The sequence below is a fragment of the Natrix helvetica genome, assembly GCF_964273705.1.
Source record: "Natrix helvetica genome assembly, chromosome: 6".
Lineage (NCBI taxonomy): Eukaryota > Metazoa > Chordata > Lepidosauria > Squamata > Natricidae > Natrix > Natrix helvetica.
Genome location: NC_138553.1, coordinates 2,721,294 through 2,737,380, shown reverse-complemented (window position 1 = coordinate 2,737,380; position 16,087 = coordinate 2,721,294). Strand labels below are relative to the sequence as shown.

General features: G+C 49.1%; 1 protein-coding gene across 2 annotated transcripts in view; it reads left to right on the top strand.

Annotated features, from left to right (window-relative positions):
- Window positions 1–1,190: 1,190 nt before the first annotated feature.
- Window positions 1,191–16,087, top strand: part of COPG2 (COPI coat complex subunit gamma 2) — a 34,983-nt gene continuing 20,086 nt past the window's right edge. Inside the window, exons 1-9 of one of the 2 annotated variants that reach the window (XM_081958801.1) lie at window positions 1,191–1,405; window positions 5,149–5,201; window positions 7,055–7,135; window positions 8,074–8,145; window positions 9,183–9,262; window positions 11,600–11,675; window positions 13,971–14,063; window positions 14,202–14,288; window positions 15,518–15,675. In XM_081958801.1, coding sequence (XP_081814927.1) covers window positions 1,369–1,405; window positions 5,149–5,201; window positions 7,055–7,135; window positions 8,074–8,145; window positions 9,183–9,262; window positions 11,600–11,675; window positions 13,971–14,063; window positions 14,202–14,288; window positions 15,518–15,675 — 737 coding nt within the window. In that variant the 5' untranslated portion in view covers window positions 1,191–1,368. Of the gene's footprint in view, window positions 1,406–1,641; window positions 1,831–5,148; window positions 5,202–7,054; window positions 7,136–8,073; window positions 8,146–9,182; window positions 9,263–11,599; window positions 11,676–13,970; window positions 14,064–14,201; window positions 14,289–15,517; window positions 15,676–16,087 lie in introns of those variants that run through there. The other variant, XM_081958800.1, reaches the window with a different exon arrangement.

Sequence of the window (16,087 nt, the reverse complement as noted above, 5' to 3'; positions counted from 1 at the left end):
CAGTGTTTTGCAGCCCCTCCCTAAACGCTTTACAGAGTCAGCCTATTGTCCTGAACAATCTGCTTCCTCGTTTGACCGACTTTGGAAAGATGGAAGGCGGAGTCAACCTTGAGCCAGTCAGGATCGAACTGCTGGCAGTTGGCAGGGTTTGCCTGCAGTACTGCATTCTCACCACTGGTTCACCCATGACTCTTTTTGGAGGAGGAGGAGGAGGGGTTTTTTCCGATGTAGCAATGGGGTCTTCCAGATTCTGACAAGGGTGATGCTTTGCCCCACAGAAAGATGAAACGGTTCCTCTGCGGATCCCGTACTCATCCTATTTTCCCCTTTAACAGTTTCGGGTACAACTGGTCCTTAACCATTTGAAGTCACTAAATGAACTCTCAGAATTCCCCAGCCGGCATGCTTTAAGATGAGTGGACTTCAACTCCCAGAATTCTTTAGTCAGCAAGTGTTAAGAATGGTGGACTTCCACTCCCAGAATTCCCCAGCCAGCCATGCTTTAAGATGGGTGGATTTCAATTCCCAGAATTCCCCAGTCAGCATGCTTTAAGACGGGTCCACTTCCACTCCCAGAATTCCCCAGCTGGCATGCTTTAAGATGGGTGGACTTCCAACTCCCAGAATTCCCCAGCCAGCTATACTGGACTTCAACTCCCAGAATTCCCCAGCCAGCTATACTGGACTTCAACTCCCAGAATTCTTCAGCCTGCTATACTGGACTTCAATTCCCAGAATTCCCCAGCCAGCATGCATTAAGAAAAGTGGGCTTCAATTCCCAGAATTCTTTAGTCAGCAAGTGTTAAGAATGGTGGACTTCCACTCCCAGAATTCCCCAGCCGGCATGCTTTAAGATGGGTGGACTTCAATTCCCAGAATTCCCGAGTCAGCATGCTTTAAGCCTTGTGGACTTCAACTCCCAGAATTCCCCAGCTGGCATGCTTTAAGATAGGTGGACTTCAACTCCCAGAATTCCCCAGCTAGCTATGCTGACTAAGGAACTCTGGGAGTTGAAGTCCATACATCAATGTTTCTAAGTTTGAGAAATCCTGGTAATAAACCAAAGGCCACCTGTAGGGGGTGTCTATGGCTCCTCCCGAACAAGTCGCCGAATCCACCGCGCTCCTTTAGGGCGAGGAGGCGTGGAAAAAAGTGGGCGGGGCTCATGCAAATCGGAAAAACGAGACGCACGTGTGACGTTACCAGGGAGGCCGTTCCCACCGCTTGAGCGTCATCCCCGCGAGCCGCTGACGTCGCCGAAGGTTGGCCGGGCGGCGACCGGTGAACGAGGCGGGATTTCCTGTCCGCGGGCCGAGCGGGGGAAGCCGAAGCGAGCGGCGGGGGAGCCAACCGGCCGCTGCCGTCGCCATGATCAAGAAGTTCGACAAGAAAGATGAGGAGTCCGGTAGGAGCTTCCACTCCCTGCTGCGATTCAACTCGAAGCGGTTGCTGGGCAGACTTAAAGTGCTCCTTCCCTCCTCAGGGGCCGTCAGCCCCGTTGTTCACCGAGAGACCTATTGGCTCAGCCTTCTGGGGGCGTGGCCCATGCATCCCCTTCTGAGAGGCTCGAAGCAGTTAGTTGAGCGTGGTGGGCGGGGCCAGGGAAGGCGGGGCCAGGGAAGCAGTGGAAAAAGGAGGCTGTTCCCGCTTAGCAATCTTCCCCCCTCCGCTTTGCCTGGCATAAACCCAGCTTTGCTTTGCACGTCTGGACGGAGCTGTTTTTGGGGGGAACCATGCAAAGCGGGTCAGCAGATTGGGCCCTCTGGGTCAAAGGGCTCCTGGGGGCCCCTGGGCTGAGCGTTCCCTATGTTGCCTCTGTGCGTTTCTCAGGTGTGTTACTTAGCAACCAGCAATGATACCCCCCTCCCCAAATAGATGGGGTAGGCAGGTTACAGGTGTGTCTCTCTGGGGAAGGGGCGGGGCTGGGGGGTGGATGGGCGGGGTGAATGGACTCACCACTCAAGGCTGGTTGCCTTTTGGGGGAGGGGTGCACATGGAGGGAAAAGCTCAGGATTTAAATCCTAGGGGTGGAAGGGACCTTGGAGGTCATCTAGTCCAACCCCCCTTATACAGGTGATCCCCAATCATGGAATCTTGGAGATGGGTAGATTTCAACTCCTAGAATTCATGGGGTCCTCGGGAAGCCTTATACAAGCGGCCCTCAACTTACAATGGCTCATTTAGTGACCGTTCAAAATTACGATGGCCTCGGGAAGGAAGAGATTTAAGACCATTGTTTCACACTTGCGACCGTTGCAGCATCCCCACGGTCACGTTTGGAGGTTTGACGACTAGTTCTTATTTATGACGGTTGCAGTGTCCCAAGGTCATATGATTCCACTTTTGCGTCCTGACCGGCGAAGTCAGTGGGGGGGGAGGACAGACTCACTTCACGTCTGCAGTGATTCGCTTAACGACTGCGGCAAACAACGGTTGTAAAAGGGGAGAAAACTCAAAAGAAATTTTTCACAGAGCCACATAAATGTTGGGCTAAACTGTGGTTGTAAGTCGAGGACTACCTGTACCAAAGACATCCCAACCTGGCAAATTTGAGACCGGTGGACTTCAACTCCCAGAATTCCTCAGCCAGCCACGAATGAATGACTAGGCGTGTCCAATTTACTTTAAGAACTGTGCACTTTAACTCCCATGAGCGGCTGGCTGGGGAATTCTGGGAATTGAAGTCCAGTGGTCTTACAGGGCCCAAGGTTAGATACCCTTGCCTTATGCAATCCTGGTTAAATGGTGGTTTATTTTCAAAACCCTCCAGCAATGGAGCATTCCCAACTCTGGGAAGCAATCTGTTCCATTAATTCTCACAGACAGGAAGTTTCTCCTTAATTCCAGGTTGAATCTCTCTCTAATGAGCTTCTACCCTACTACCCATTTACTCCTTGTCCTGTTTCCAGGTGCCTTGGAAGACTTTTTCACTTTTTTCTCAGACATGGCAACTTCAAGATGGGTGGACTTCAACTCCTAGAATTCCCCATGGATCGGAGGCGTGCCTTTATGGACCATAATTTCCTGGCAGTGACATGCAGATCTATACCATTCATCGGCTAGCCATTGAGTCTCAATACACGCCGGCTGGGGAATTCTGGAAGTTGGAAGTCCACCCATCTTCAAGCAGTTGAAATGGAGAACCATTGCCATAGGCACCGCTTGAATGCAATGGCATTCAACTTCCTGTTGCGTTTCTCCTGCTGCGTAAAACTCCCGTGTTTATACATTGCACAATCTCTGTTATAAAGACTCTACTTTGATTGATTAGCAACCACGTATCTGTCCTCAACCTGGCCCTTTAGGCCTTTTGGGTGCGACAACCATGAAGAATGAGGATTACACGTACTTTGCAGTTCAGAAGTTTTATTACTCATGTCTACCCACAAGGATAACCAACAGTCAGCACTACATTGGCTCGGGATAAAAGTCAATGTAATTCAAAGGGAATTGGGCTTGGTGCCTTTGTGACAACGTAAGGATTCCAGCCTGATTCCTCTCTTGACTCCACCCCAAGGCTCTGCTTTTTCTTCTCCTGCAAGATCTTCCATGTCTGAGCAAAGGCAGACCTTCTCTAGCCCAGCCCCTTCCCCAAAGAAAGCTTCTGACTCTTGGATTAAAGGAGACGGACTGCACCCCCCCCCCCCCCCCAAGATAGCCTCCCTGGCTCAGATTAGACTTGAACGCCCATCTTCTCAATCTTAAGTCAAAACTGAACTACAAATGCAGGTCTGAAAGGGGATTTTTTCAAGAGGCAACTGGACTTTCTGGGTTTTTTGTAAGACATTTCACTGTTCATCCAAGCACCTTCCTCAGTTCTGACTGGATGGTGGAGGATGGAAGGATTGAGACTCCTTGCAGACAGCTGCTCATTTGCATCCTTTTTTAGAAAGTCGTTGAGGCCACTTGGAGGTTTTATCTGTGTCCTCAGGGTCACCTGAGTGGTGCAAATGGGGGTGGAGCCTTCTTGAAACGGCTGAAAGGACCGTGTTGTAAACTGGAGATAGACAACTGTTGAGGGGGAGCTGTTTAATTTTGACCTAGATGGCCTCCTTGACCCCCCTTTCAAATCATTGGGCCTCTCTGTCCAGAATGTGGACTTTGCTGCGTGTAAAAAGAGTGGCTTTTGACTTTGAAATGCAGATGGACTGCTGAATCTTGTCCCAATGGGTTTGTTCTCCGATGTTGCGCCATGTGTTCCTGATTCCGTGGTTGGTGGCTTGTTTGTTTTTTTACAAATGAGGGCCCCCAGGTTTAGAGACCACCCACACCTATCTTACCTCCAAGTGTTTGGTGTCACAAGGTCCTTGCATGGCAAACATTGCCGGGTAACGTATTACCAAAACTCTCACCGTCATGACCGTTCATCAGGCGAAGCAGTGCGTCATAGGTGGTGATTTTGGAACCAAGGCATCTCCAGTGGGCTACTGTAGAGAGTGTGTCCAAAATCTGGGATCTCTCCTTCCCCAGGGAATGAAATTTGGGGGACCCGTGGCTGCTTCAGTGCTGCTGGTTGTTGCTTGCAGTCAACACGATCTTCATTTTCAACGTTCTGTGACAGTTTCCCAGCCACTCTCGCAATCCCTCATTCCCTCTGATACTTGTACAGGTAGTCCTCAACTTAGAAAAGCTCATTCAGAGACTGTTCAAAGTTACAACAGCCCTGAAAAAAAGTGACCTATGACCATTTTTCACACTTAGGACCGTTGTAGCATTCCCCCCCCCCATGGTCACATGATCAAAATTCGGATGCTTGGCAACTGGTTCATATTTATGATGTTTGTAGTGTCCTGAGATTATGTGATCATCATTTTGTAACTTTTTGTAACTTTCAATGGGGAAGCCAGATTCACTTAACTGCGTTATTCGAAGACCTCCAAGGTCCCTTCCAGCTCTGCCATTCTGTAGTTCAAGCCTTGGGAAGAAAAAAATCATGAGGCCAAGAAGGCCTGTTTTGCTTCACAGCCTCATGTACGACTCCTATTTCTTGCTCATTTTCACATTGCCAAGCAGCGTCCATTCCGTGGGGATGGTTCCCTTTGATGGGAGGGTCTCACCTGGCATTGCTGAAAGTATCTAAGGGAGCGTCGCAAATCCCTCTCGTTTGAAATGTCCAGGGCTCACGTCATGTACGCTTGTCTCCTTCAGGTAGCGGCTCGAATCCTTTCCAACATTTGGAAAAAAGCGCAATCCTCCAGGAGGTATGATGGAGCTTTCTTTGACTTTATTTTGTGTTGTTGATTCTGTCTCTATGACCATCCGTCTCTGGTTGGTGTGCAAACAGATCACTCTTTTTGTGTATAATTGCTCGTCTCCTTTGCTGAAGTGGTCAGCCTGTGGGACTGAGAAGGACCTTCTCTGTGGTGGCTCCCTCCCTATTATTTGAAGGAACTCACCCTCTCCTGGTGATTGGCCCAAGGTTACCTAGCTGCCATTAATGCCTAAGGAGCTGCTAGAACTCCCCATCTCCTAGTGATTGCCCAAAATCACCCAACCAACTTTTATGCCTAAGGCAGGACTAGTATAGGTAGTCCTCGACTTACAACAGTTCATTTAGTGAACATTCAAAGTTGCAACAGAACTGGAAAAAGTGACTTAGGACTGCTTTTCACTCTTACGACCATCACAGCATCCCCATGGTCACGTGACCAAAATTCGGATGCTTGACAACTAGCTCCTATTTACGACGGTCGCAGCATCTCGGTGTCACACAATCCCCTTTTGCGACCTTGCGAAGTCCGTGGGGAAGTCGGATTCGCTTAACAACTGTGTTAACTTAATAACTGGAAGGATTCACTTAACAACTGTGGCAACAAAGGTGGTAAAACTCACTGAACAAATTTTCACTTAGCAACAGAACATTTGGGCGTTCAATTGTGGCCGTAAGGCAAGGACTACCTGCACTCACAGTCTCCTGCTTTCTAGTTTGGTGCCTTTACCACTAGACACAACTAGAGCAGTCTTCTTTTTGACAAGTTAAACATACTCAGTTCCTTTAACTACTTCTCAGTGGACGTCACATTGTCTCCCCTGACCATCAAGGCTCGGGGTGCCAAACTCAATTTCTTGACATCACTTGTGTTGGGGGTGCCTGTGGTGGCCTAAGCACTCTGTCAGTGAAAACGGGCTCCCGAGCTCCATTTTTGGCTACAGCTTCCTGCTGCAACCCTCTGCCAGTAAAAGCTCCGTTTTCGGCTACCGCGTCCTCCTGTAACCCTCAGCCAGTGAAAACGGAGCTGGGGAGTGCCATTTCCGCTGACAGAAGCACCACGGGCCATTCCTTCACTGTTTCCAGGGTGGCCTCTTGGGCCAGATCTAAATTCCCTTGCAGTCCAGATCTGGGCCCCGAGCCTTGAGTTTGACACCCCTGATCTAGTGCAACCCTCCCAAAAATAAGTCATTGAGAGTCGGGAGTTTTTAAAACCTACGTAAACAGAATTGAAAATATAATATAGAATATTCTTTTATTGGCCAAGTGTGATTGGACACACAAGGAATTTGCCTCCGCTGCAGGATTTCTCAGTGGACCAACGACAAAGTGATGAACCATTAGATATAAACAACAAGGTGATAATAATGAGTAATGGAAATTATGATGCTTAACACAGAGTCCAGCTCGACGTCACTCGTGTTGGGGCACCTGTGGAGCCTCATGCGCTCTGCCAGTGAAAATGGGCTCCCGACCTCTGCTTTTTGGTGGCAGGAGGCCGTCGCAGCTGAAAATGGAGCCTGCGGGAACCGCGCACAGCCCTCCCAATCTCCGTTTTCGCTGGCAGAGGCACCGCGGACCAGGTTTATTCACTGTTTTCAGGGTTACACCACGGGCCGGATATGGCCCGCGGGCCTTGAGTTTGATACCCCTGATCTAGACTGCCCTTCTGTGAACGCCAGCGTATCGACGGCCATTTCAAGGACTGGGGTCCAGACTTGGACCCAGAGTCCCACGAGAAACATCAGCAAGTAGGGACCCGGTCTTCCCGGAGTCTGACTCTACGTTCCTGTAGCGTTTCCTGTAGCAATGTGAAGTCCTGGATTGGTCTCTTTCCCTCCCCAGGCTCGTATTTTCAACGAGACGCCCATCAACCCACGAAGATGTCTGCACATCCTGACCAAGATCCTTTACTTGCTGAACCAGGTAAATGCAATGCCAGGCTTCCAAATAGCATCCAAAAGTAAATCAAGAGTCCGAGGCAAAGTATTGCTCAAAGTTCCAATTGATGAAGAGAGCCATGTTGGCACATCTGGGAAAACCCAAATTGGAAAGCTTCCTGGTTTTCCCTACCCAGTTGAAAGTTCATGATTTTGCCCCCACACCCACAAGTCCATCCCACGATCCAATCTCCCACTGCCAGGCTGGCAGTTGCCCCATGCTAGAAACTTTCATACCTAAGGTGGGACTAGAATTCCCCTGTTGCCTGGTGATTGGCCCAATATTATCCAGTCGGCTTTAATGCCTAAGGTGGGACTAGAACTCCCAATCACCTGGTGATTGGCCCAAAGTCACACAACCAGTTTTAAGGCCTAAGGGGGGGGACTCGAACTCCTTGTCGCCCGGTTGGCAACCACATCTATATTTTTCTCCCCGTGAAACACCCGCCTAGACAACAGTTCCATTAAATCAATAGGCAGTGAAATAGATCCAAGGTCGTCTTTACCTTTGGATTAATATTCTTGATGTTTGATGTGCATCTCCTTAGCACGGTGCTCCCTGCTGCATCCCAAAAGCTGATGTGAAATTAACTGGGTCTGTTTTGGTTTCCTTTGTGGGGCGGTCCCATTATTCGAGACCAGGAGAATTGACAATTGAGCCTAGCAGTTGAAGGAGCATTGCCTTGGCCTAAAGCAGTGGTTCTCAACCTGTGGGTCGGGACCCCTTTGGGGGTCGAACGACCCTTTCACAGGGGTCGCCTAAGACCATCCGAAAACACATTTTTTCGATGGTCTTAGGAACCGAGACACTAATTTTATAGTTGGGGGTCACCACAACAGGAGGAACCGTATTAAAGGGTCGCGGCATTGGGAAGGTTGAGAACCGCTGGCCTAAAGTGTCCGCTGATTGCTTCTCTCTCTTAGGGTGAGCATTTCGGGACGACGGAAGCCACCGAAGCCTTCTTCGCGATGACCAGATTATTCCAGTCCAACGATGTGAGTCCTTTCTTCAATGATTGATCCTTGGTTTCCTGTTCCTGTGTCGGCGACCGCTGGCAGCGTCCTTAGGGGTGTCCTCTGGTGGGTCGCTCCCGGCATTACGGCCATTTCGGTGCGTGCGCATTTGCACAGAAAATAGGTCTGCGCATGCGCAAAATGTTTTAAAAGGGAGGGAAATTTAAGCTGTGCAATTACACTTGGCCCTGGCCCCCTCTCTGCTTCCGACACAGAAATCAAGATGGCGGCCCCATCGGAGAACCGCTTTGGGGGCGTGGCAGGCCTCCGTCGCTGCCATTCCCAGAGACCCAGGCCGCCAAACCACTACTGGTTCAGGCGAACCAGTCCAAACTGGTAGGAACCCACCTCTGGGTGTCCTTCCTTGAAAGCAGGGGGGGTCTCAAAACATCAGGTGACCATTTTAAGACTTGTGGACTTCAACTCCCAGAATTCTGGGAAATGAAGTCCATAAGTCTGTTTCTTTTCTATTTTACTGTGTAAACATTATATTCAGAGAATAATAATTCAGAGAATAAAATACAAAAGCAAATAGTAGGATACAGAATGGAAGGGAAGGGGAAAAGAGTGAGGAAGAGAGGGGGGAAATTAACAAAAAAAAAGTGCGTTGACTTCCGACTCCCTCTGTCGCAGTAGAATGAGATAGTCACATCCAACTTCCACTTTTTACTTTTCCATAATAGGATAAACTAGCCATTTCCGTAACGACAAATCAGTAAAACCCAAAATCAAAGTTTCTTCTCCCCGCCCCCCCCCCCACCTCAAGCACAAAGTCCAGAAGTGGTTTCCAAGCATAAAGAAAACACTTATGTTCTTAGAACAAAATGGTCAATGTAGCTATCTCTGCCAACTCCCATCAGCTTCTGTAGCCATTCATCCATGGTGGGAAGAAGTCCACGAGTCTTAAAGTGGCCAAGGTTGGGGGGACACACGCAACCCTAGAGAGGACCACGGTGATAAAACAGCAGTAGGTCAGCAACCTCTTGGAAAATTCAACTTTAATTGTGGTCTTCCCGCAGCAAACCTTAAGGAGAATGTGTTACCTGACCATCAAAGAGATGGCCAACATCTCAGAAGACGTCATCATCGTCACCAGCAGGTATCTGGTTTGGATTCTGAGGCTAGAAGCATTGATATCTCAGGTGGGGTAGGATGGGATGAGAATTAGAAGAGAAGTTAGAATGGAGCGGAGCGGAAGGGAAGGGAAGGAAGAGGAGAAGAAAGGAGAATAGAAAATAGGATAGAGAAGAGAAGAAGGAATTGAATAGAAGGAAATAGAAGAGAATAGAGAGAGTAGAAGAGAAGAGAATAAGGAATAGAAGAGAATAGAAGAGAAAAGAGAAGAGAATAATAAAATATAGAATAGAAAAGAGAAGAGAAGACAAGAGAAGAGAAAAAGAATAGAAAGAATAGAACAGAAAAGAAGAGAAAGAGTAAAATAAGGAATAGAAAAGATATTAGAAAAGAGAATAAAAGAGAAGAGAAAGAATAGAATCGAATAGAAAATAGAATAGAATGGAAAGAATAGAAAAGAGAATAGAATAGGAAAAAAATAATAGAATGTAGACTAGAATAGACAAGACAGAGTTGGAAGTGACCTTGGAGGTCTTCTAGTCCACCCCCCTGCTCAGGCAGGAAACCCTATCCCACAGGTGTCAAACTCGCGTTGTCATGACGGCGTCACATGACATTTTGCAACTCCCCCCCCCCTTCGCTAAACCGCAGGCCAGGAGTTTGCCATCCCTGCCCTAGAGCACTTCAGGCCAACGGTTATCCTATCTCTTCTTAGAAACTTACAGTGTTGGAGCATTCACAGACCTCTGGAGGCCTGGGGTGAAGAATCTAGGAAGGCTGACTCTCTTTGCCACCCAGAAGCCTATAGATCACTTTCCGGAATCCGTTCGGTCACCATGGGGTTGTCTTCTGCAGGTTGAAACAAGCCTGTTTTTCGCATTCAGCGTCTCCTGGAGAACCAATTATCCTGCCTAAGGCAGATTGCAGTCCCAGCTCGGTCTCCTGGGCACCCTTTAAAAATCTAAGCAGACACATTTATCCTGGGAAAGCAACGTTTTCCCCTATTTTAATATTTTAATTAAACTAACAGAACATTTACAAAATAAAACACAGTGCTGAGAGATACTTTGATGCAGCGGATAACGCATCAGACTAGATCAGTAACGGCGAACCTTTTTCCCATCGCGTTCCAAAAGTGGGGGGAGCACAGTGGGGTGTGCGGGCATGCCCACACCCATAATTCTATGCGGAGATCCCTGCGCACATGCACATATGACACAACACCCCTCCCGCTTTTAGCACGTGATGGACCCGTTTTTCATCTTCCCCAGGCTCCAGAGGCTTTCTAGGAGCCTGGGGAGGGTGAAAACAGCCCCTGGAGGCCCTCCGGAGGCTTTAGGAGCTTCCCTGAAGGTTCCGGAGTGCAAAAATGGGCCTATGGGCAAACTGGAAGTTCAGGAACGGATTTCTGGTTTGGCCATTTTTCGCGCTCCGGTGGGCGAAAAACGGGCCTATGTGAAAAGTGGAAGTCACTTCTGGTTTAGCCATAGTGCCGTTTTTTGCACTCCGGAGGCTTCAGGGATGCCTCCTGAAGGCTCCGGAGGGGGAAAAACGGGCCTATGGGCAAACTGGACGTTTGGGAATGAACTTCCGATTTGGCCGTAGTGCTGTTTTTCGTGCTCCGGAGGCTTCAGGGAAGCAGCCTGAAGGCTACGGAGTGCAAAAAATGGGCCTATGGGCAAACCAGTAGTTTGAGAATGGACTTCCAGTTTGGCTGTTTTTCGCGCTCTGGAGGGCAAAAAGCGGGCCTACGTGAAAACTGGAAGTCACTTCCGGTTTGGCTGTAGTGCCGTTTTTCACACTCCGGAGGCTTGAGGGAAGCCTCCTGAAGGCTCCGGAGGGCGAAAAACGGGCCTACGTGAAATTCGGAAGTGACTTCCAGTTTGCCCATAGGGACATTTTTCGTGCTCCGGAGGGCAAAAAACAGCCTTAAAAGAAGGCTGAAGTTAGCTGGCCAGCGTGCGCAAGCGCGCTGAAGCTGACAGGGCAATGCCTCATGTTCGCCATCATGGGACTAGATAGTGGAGGGCTGTGAGTTCTAGTTCTGCTTTAGGCGTGAAAGCTGGCTGGCACCACAGGCCAGATCTAAGCACCCCTTGGGCCAGATGCAGTCTATGGGCCTTGAGTTTGACACCCCTCAAAGTGTAGAATAACGATTGCGATGGCTCTCAGAATTCACCAAATAGGTCAAAAATCTCCTGGCCGCACTTGGTACCAGCTGGAGCTTCTGAGCTGTCTTCAAGGGCTTCCCCAGGCAGGACTCATGGCAGCTGTCTACCTCCGAGACAGCTAAAGTTGGGATGGCTGAACTCCAACCCTCCTGGCATCTATGTTAAGGCGAGCCTTCTCTTCTGTGTCCTAGCCTAACTAAAGATATGACGGGGAAAGAAGACGTTTACCGAGGACCGGCGATTCGAGCCCTGTGTCGGATCACGGATGTGAGTATGAAAATTTTCCAGTTGTGAAAACGAGGAATGTGTTGGTTCACGGATGAGATTTTGAACCCCGGCTGAATGCCGTGTGTGTGTTATCTGGAGATCTTAAACCCCCCCCCCCTTCAGTGTTTTTGACAGGTAGTCCTCGACTTATGACTGCAGTCGACTACGGCTGTGAGCCATGATCGTAAAGCAGGCCATCGTGTGACCGATCTGATTGTCTAACCTTGTGTTGGCTTAGTTGTTAATCGAATCCCCCTGGCCGTTAAGCGAATTGGTGGCCATTAAGCAAACACCTTTATTTTCCATGGGGCGAAAAAAGCCAGAAGTGCAGTTTCCCCAAAAATGTCATAAATTGTCATTGTGGGACCGCAAACCTTTTATTTGTGTGTGTGTGTGTGTGGACAGTTGCTGACTGCAAAGAAGGAGGTCAGTCAGAACTTCATAACTGGCCTCTAAAGTACCTTTTCTGGGGTCTGTTGTAACTTTGAATGGTTGCTAAGCAACCAGTCGTAAGTCGAGGACTACTTGTTGACTAATGGGTATTTTTGGCAAGCTTAAAAATCTTGACCAAACCAGCATCTTCTGGAGGTGTGGAATCTTTTAGCTAAAAGATTAATTAATTAATTAATTAATTTGACACTTTTTTGCTAGTTTTTATTGTTTTAAATGTGGTTTTATATTCTGTATGCCGCCTTGAGTCATCATGGGTGGCAATATAAATTCAATAAATAAACAAACAAACAAATAAATAAAAGTAAGTCAGAAGCCTTTTAAGAACACCAGCAGCCGTTAAATAATTATGTTGATTATATATAAAACTTGAAATTTGAAACTTGAAGATTCATATTGTTAATAGAAAATAGATGGAAAAGAAATGATAAATCATTTATTTTTAAAGAGAAAGAAAAATTATATTGTTTGTACATGTTAAAAACTAGAAATTGGAAAATAGGAGAAGAAAAGTAATAGGGCTAAAATTGGAAATAATGGAAATATAATGTAAAATGAATTATGTCTTTTGGTGGGAAGGTTAATGGGGGAATTCGGACAACACTCTGTTCACAAAAGAATTTTTATTATGTAACAAAAATAAATAAAAAGAACACCAGCAGCCATGGAATCATCAATAAATACAGACATAATTTCTATTTATTCTAAATGTAAATAAATCATAGTCCCTAAATGGTTGGAAGGGACCATAATTGTTGTCTAATTCAATATTTCTCAACCTTGTTTTTTTTAAGATGGGTAGACTTCATCTCCCAGAATTCCCTAGCCAGCATGACCAGCTGGGGAATTCTGGGAGTTGAAGTCCACCCATCTTAAGATGGCTAAAGTTGGGAAACTGTTGTGGCCCGTTGGACACCGGCCCCTCCAGCAGCCGAATCAGAGGAGGAGGAGGAGACGTGGGAGTCAGGGTCAGCATCAAGGCAACCTGAGAGCTCCGAGGGGGAAGAGGGAATGGAGCTGGCAGAGAGAGAGAGAGAGAGAGAGAGAGAGAGAGAGAGAGAGAGAGGTGGAGTCTGGGCTGTCAATCAGCCCTCAGATAGAGAATCAACAGCCCCCAGGTCTGGAGGTGGCTGATGAGGAAGAGGAGGAACAGCTGGGTCCAGTGCCTGACACGTGGACTTTCAGAAGGCAGAGGAGAGGAGAACAGTGGAAGTCTATGGGCCGGTCCTCAGGACAGAAGAGCCACCGCTGCTAGCCAAGCCCCACCCGAGCTCTGGGGATCAAAGGCAGGGGGCGGAGATGAATAGATGTGGCAGAGGAGAGGAGAACAGTGGAAATCTATGGGCCGGTCCTTGGGACAGAAGAGCCACCGCTGCTAGCGAAGCTCCACTCTAGCTCTGGGGATCAAAGGCAGGGGGGCGGCGATGAATAGATGTGGCAGACAACTTCATCTCCCTGCCGGAGAGACTTGTCAGCCTGCGGTGAGAGAGAAACTTTTTGCCGGAGCTGGCGGCGCTTCTAATAAAGGAATCATTGCTTCAACTACAGAGGATTTGTCGTGTTGGGGGAGCTGAGCCAGAACGGAAATTGCTGGCTGAGGAATTCTGGGAATTGAAGTCCACAAATTGCCAAGTTTGGACTCCCCTGGTTTTAGAGGCTTGTTTCCGCCAATGCGAAGGACTAGAAACGTATCTTTTAAATCAAACGGCCAAAAAAAAGAATGCTCAGTTTCGTTTTTTGTGAGGTACCAAAGAGCCTCGAGTGAATGTAATTCCACCTTCGTTCATTTCTGGCCGGTGTGCCATTCGGAAGTTTTTCTCCTCTCCATTCTTCTTGCTTTCCCAGGGAACGATGCTGCAGGCCATCGAGCGATACATGAAGCAGGCCATTGTTGACAAGGTCCCCAGCGTGTCCAGTTCTGCCTTGGTGTCGTCCTTGGTAAGTGACGTCAAGGCCAGAGGCTCTCGCACCCGTGATCTGAATTCAAATTCTTGGCAAGCAGGCCTCTATCTCCGAGAAGCGAAATCCAACGAGGGAAGCGGGAACGCGTAATTAATTTAACAACCTCTTTTCCAGCACATGATGAAGGTCAATTACGATGTGGTCAAGAGGTGGATTAACGAAGCCCAGGAAGCTGCTTCCAGTGACAATGTCATGGTGCAGGTAGGGATCCTCCAGAGCAGGATGTGGGACCTGGGAAGCTTTCTGGACCCAGCCTGGAAGTTGGAACACGTTTGGAGGCCTCCCACCTTAGTCCACCTTCCCTCCCTTGAAGCCTTCCTAAGCAGTTAGAAGCAATTAGATTTATATACCGCTTCACAGCCCTTCACAGCCCTCTCTGAGTGGTTTACAGAATCACGGTCACCCCATTGACCCCAACAATCTGGGTCCTTGTTTTACCGACCTCAGAAGGACGGAAGGCCTGAGTCAACCTTGAGCTGGTCAGGATCGAACTCCAGACTGTGAGCAGAGTTAGCCTGCATTGCTGCACTCTAACCACTGGGCCATGGCAGCTCTTGGCTGTTGGTCTACAATGCCCATCAGTCTCAGTCAGCTCAACAGTGGCATGGGCTGTCATCAGGACGTCAGTAGGGGAGGAGTTGCGTTCAGACATTCTAGGTCAGTCCTCCCCAGGAGGCACGCATGAGAAGGTGCGACCTGTGTTGAGGGCTCCTTCAAACTTTCCCTGGCTTTGAGCCGACCCTGGTGTTCTGACTGAGGCTTCCCAAGATCATGAAGCCGACTCCTCGTCCCGATAAAACCTCTTTTATTTAGGTTCAAGGGAATTCCTCTCCAGCAAAGTCCCGGCAAGCAGTCTTTCAAGAGATTTCACAATTACAGGCCTTGATCAGGCTTGGAGAGCTGCCAGGCCGATATCTTCCAAACTCCAAGCTGTAGCAGCAATTCCTTGGCAAGAAGTCAGGAACTGATCTTCACCCTCATGCATTGAACTGATGGTCTCCTGCAAACTCCACTCCCCAGTAGCTCCTCTTTTATTTCCTCTGGGAGGGGTCATTCATCACCCACATGTGCCTTTACTCCCGAGTCAGCCCTTGTTCCTTAGCTGTTCCCTTCCCCTGGCAGCTCAGCGCATGAACACACTGGGAACAGGCTCCAGCTGTTCTTCTGCCTCACTGATGTCTGACTCCGAAGGCAGCTGATAAGTGGCATACGGCTCTGGCCCCCTCTCTGCCTCCAACGCAGACCCCTCCTCAGAGCCTTCCCCAGACTCCAGGACTGGCCCAGGTTCCTCCCCAACCTCCTCACTGTCCCAATCTGCTGCCAGATCCTCTGCTGGTGGGCCAGAACACTTTTCCCTGGCTTTGAGCAGACCCCGGTCACCTGTGCATGGGGGGAAAATCAATCCTTTTCCTTCTTTCTTTCGTCTGCAGTACCATGCCCTTGGTTTGCTCTACCACCTGAGAAAAAACGACCGCCTGGCCGTTTCCAAGATGCTGAACAAATTCACCAGATCCGGATTGAAGTCTCAGTTTGCCTACTGCATGCTGATCCGGATTGCCAGCCGGCTGCTGAAGGAGTCTGAGGAGGGGTAAAGAGATCTGGAGGGGCTCAGCAGGGGGTCCAGAAGAGCATCCCTGCACGACCCCTCCCCAGCTTCCCCAGGCTTTTCTGAAGGGCGAAAAACGGCCCCAAACGGCCAACCGGAAATGATCCGTTTGCGGCTTCCGGGGAGCCGGGGGGGGGGGCTGTTTCCACACTTCCCAGGCTTCAGGAAAGCCTCCGGAGCCTGGGGAGGGGTCGTGTGCGCATGTGCAGGTGGGCGGGGAGGATTGAATTGCCAGTGGTGGGTTACAACTCAGTACAGGAGTACCGGAGCCTGCCGGGAGCACCAGGTACCGTTGCTGTACGGTGCTCCAGAAGGCCCGCCCGCCCGCCCACACTCCTTACCGGTATTTGAGGTTTTCGGGGCTTCCGCACACGCCCACGGAGCTTATAGCGTC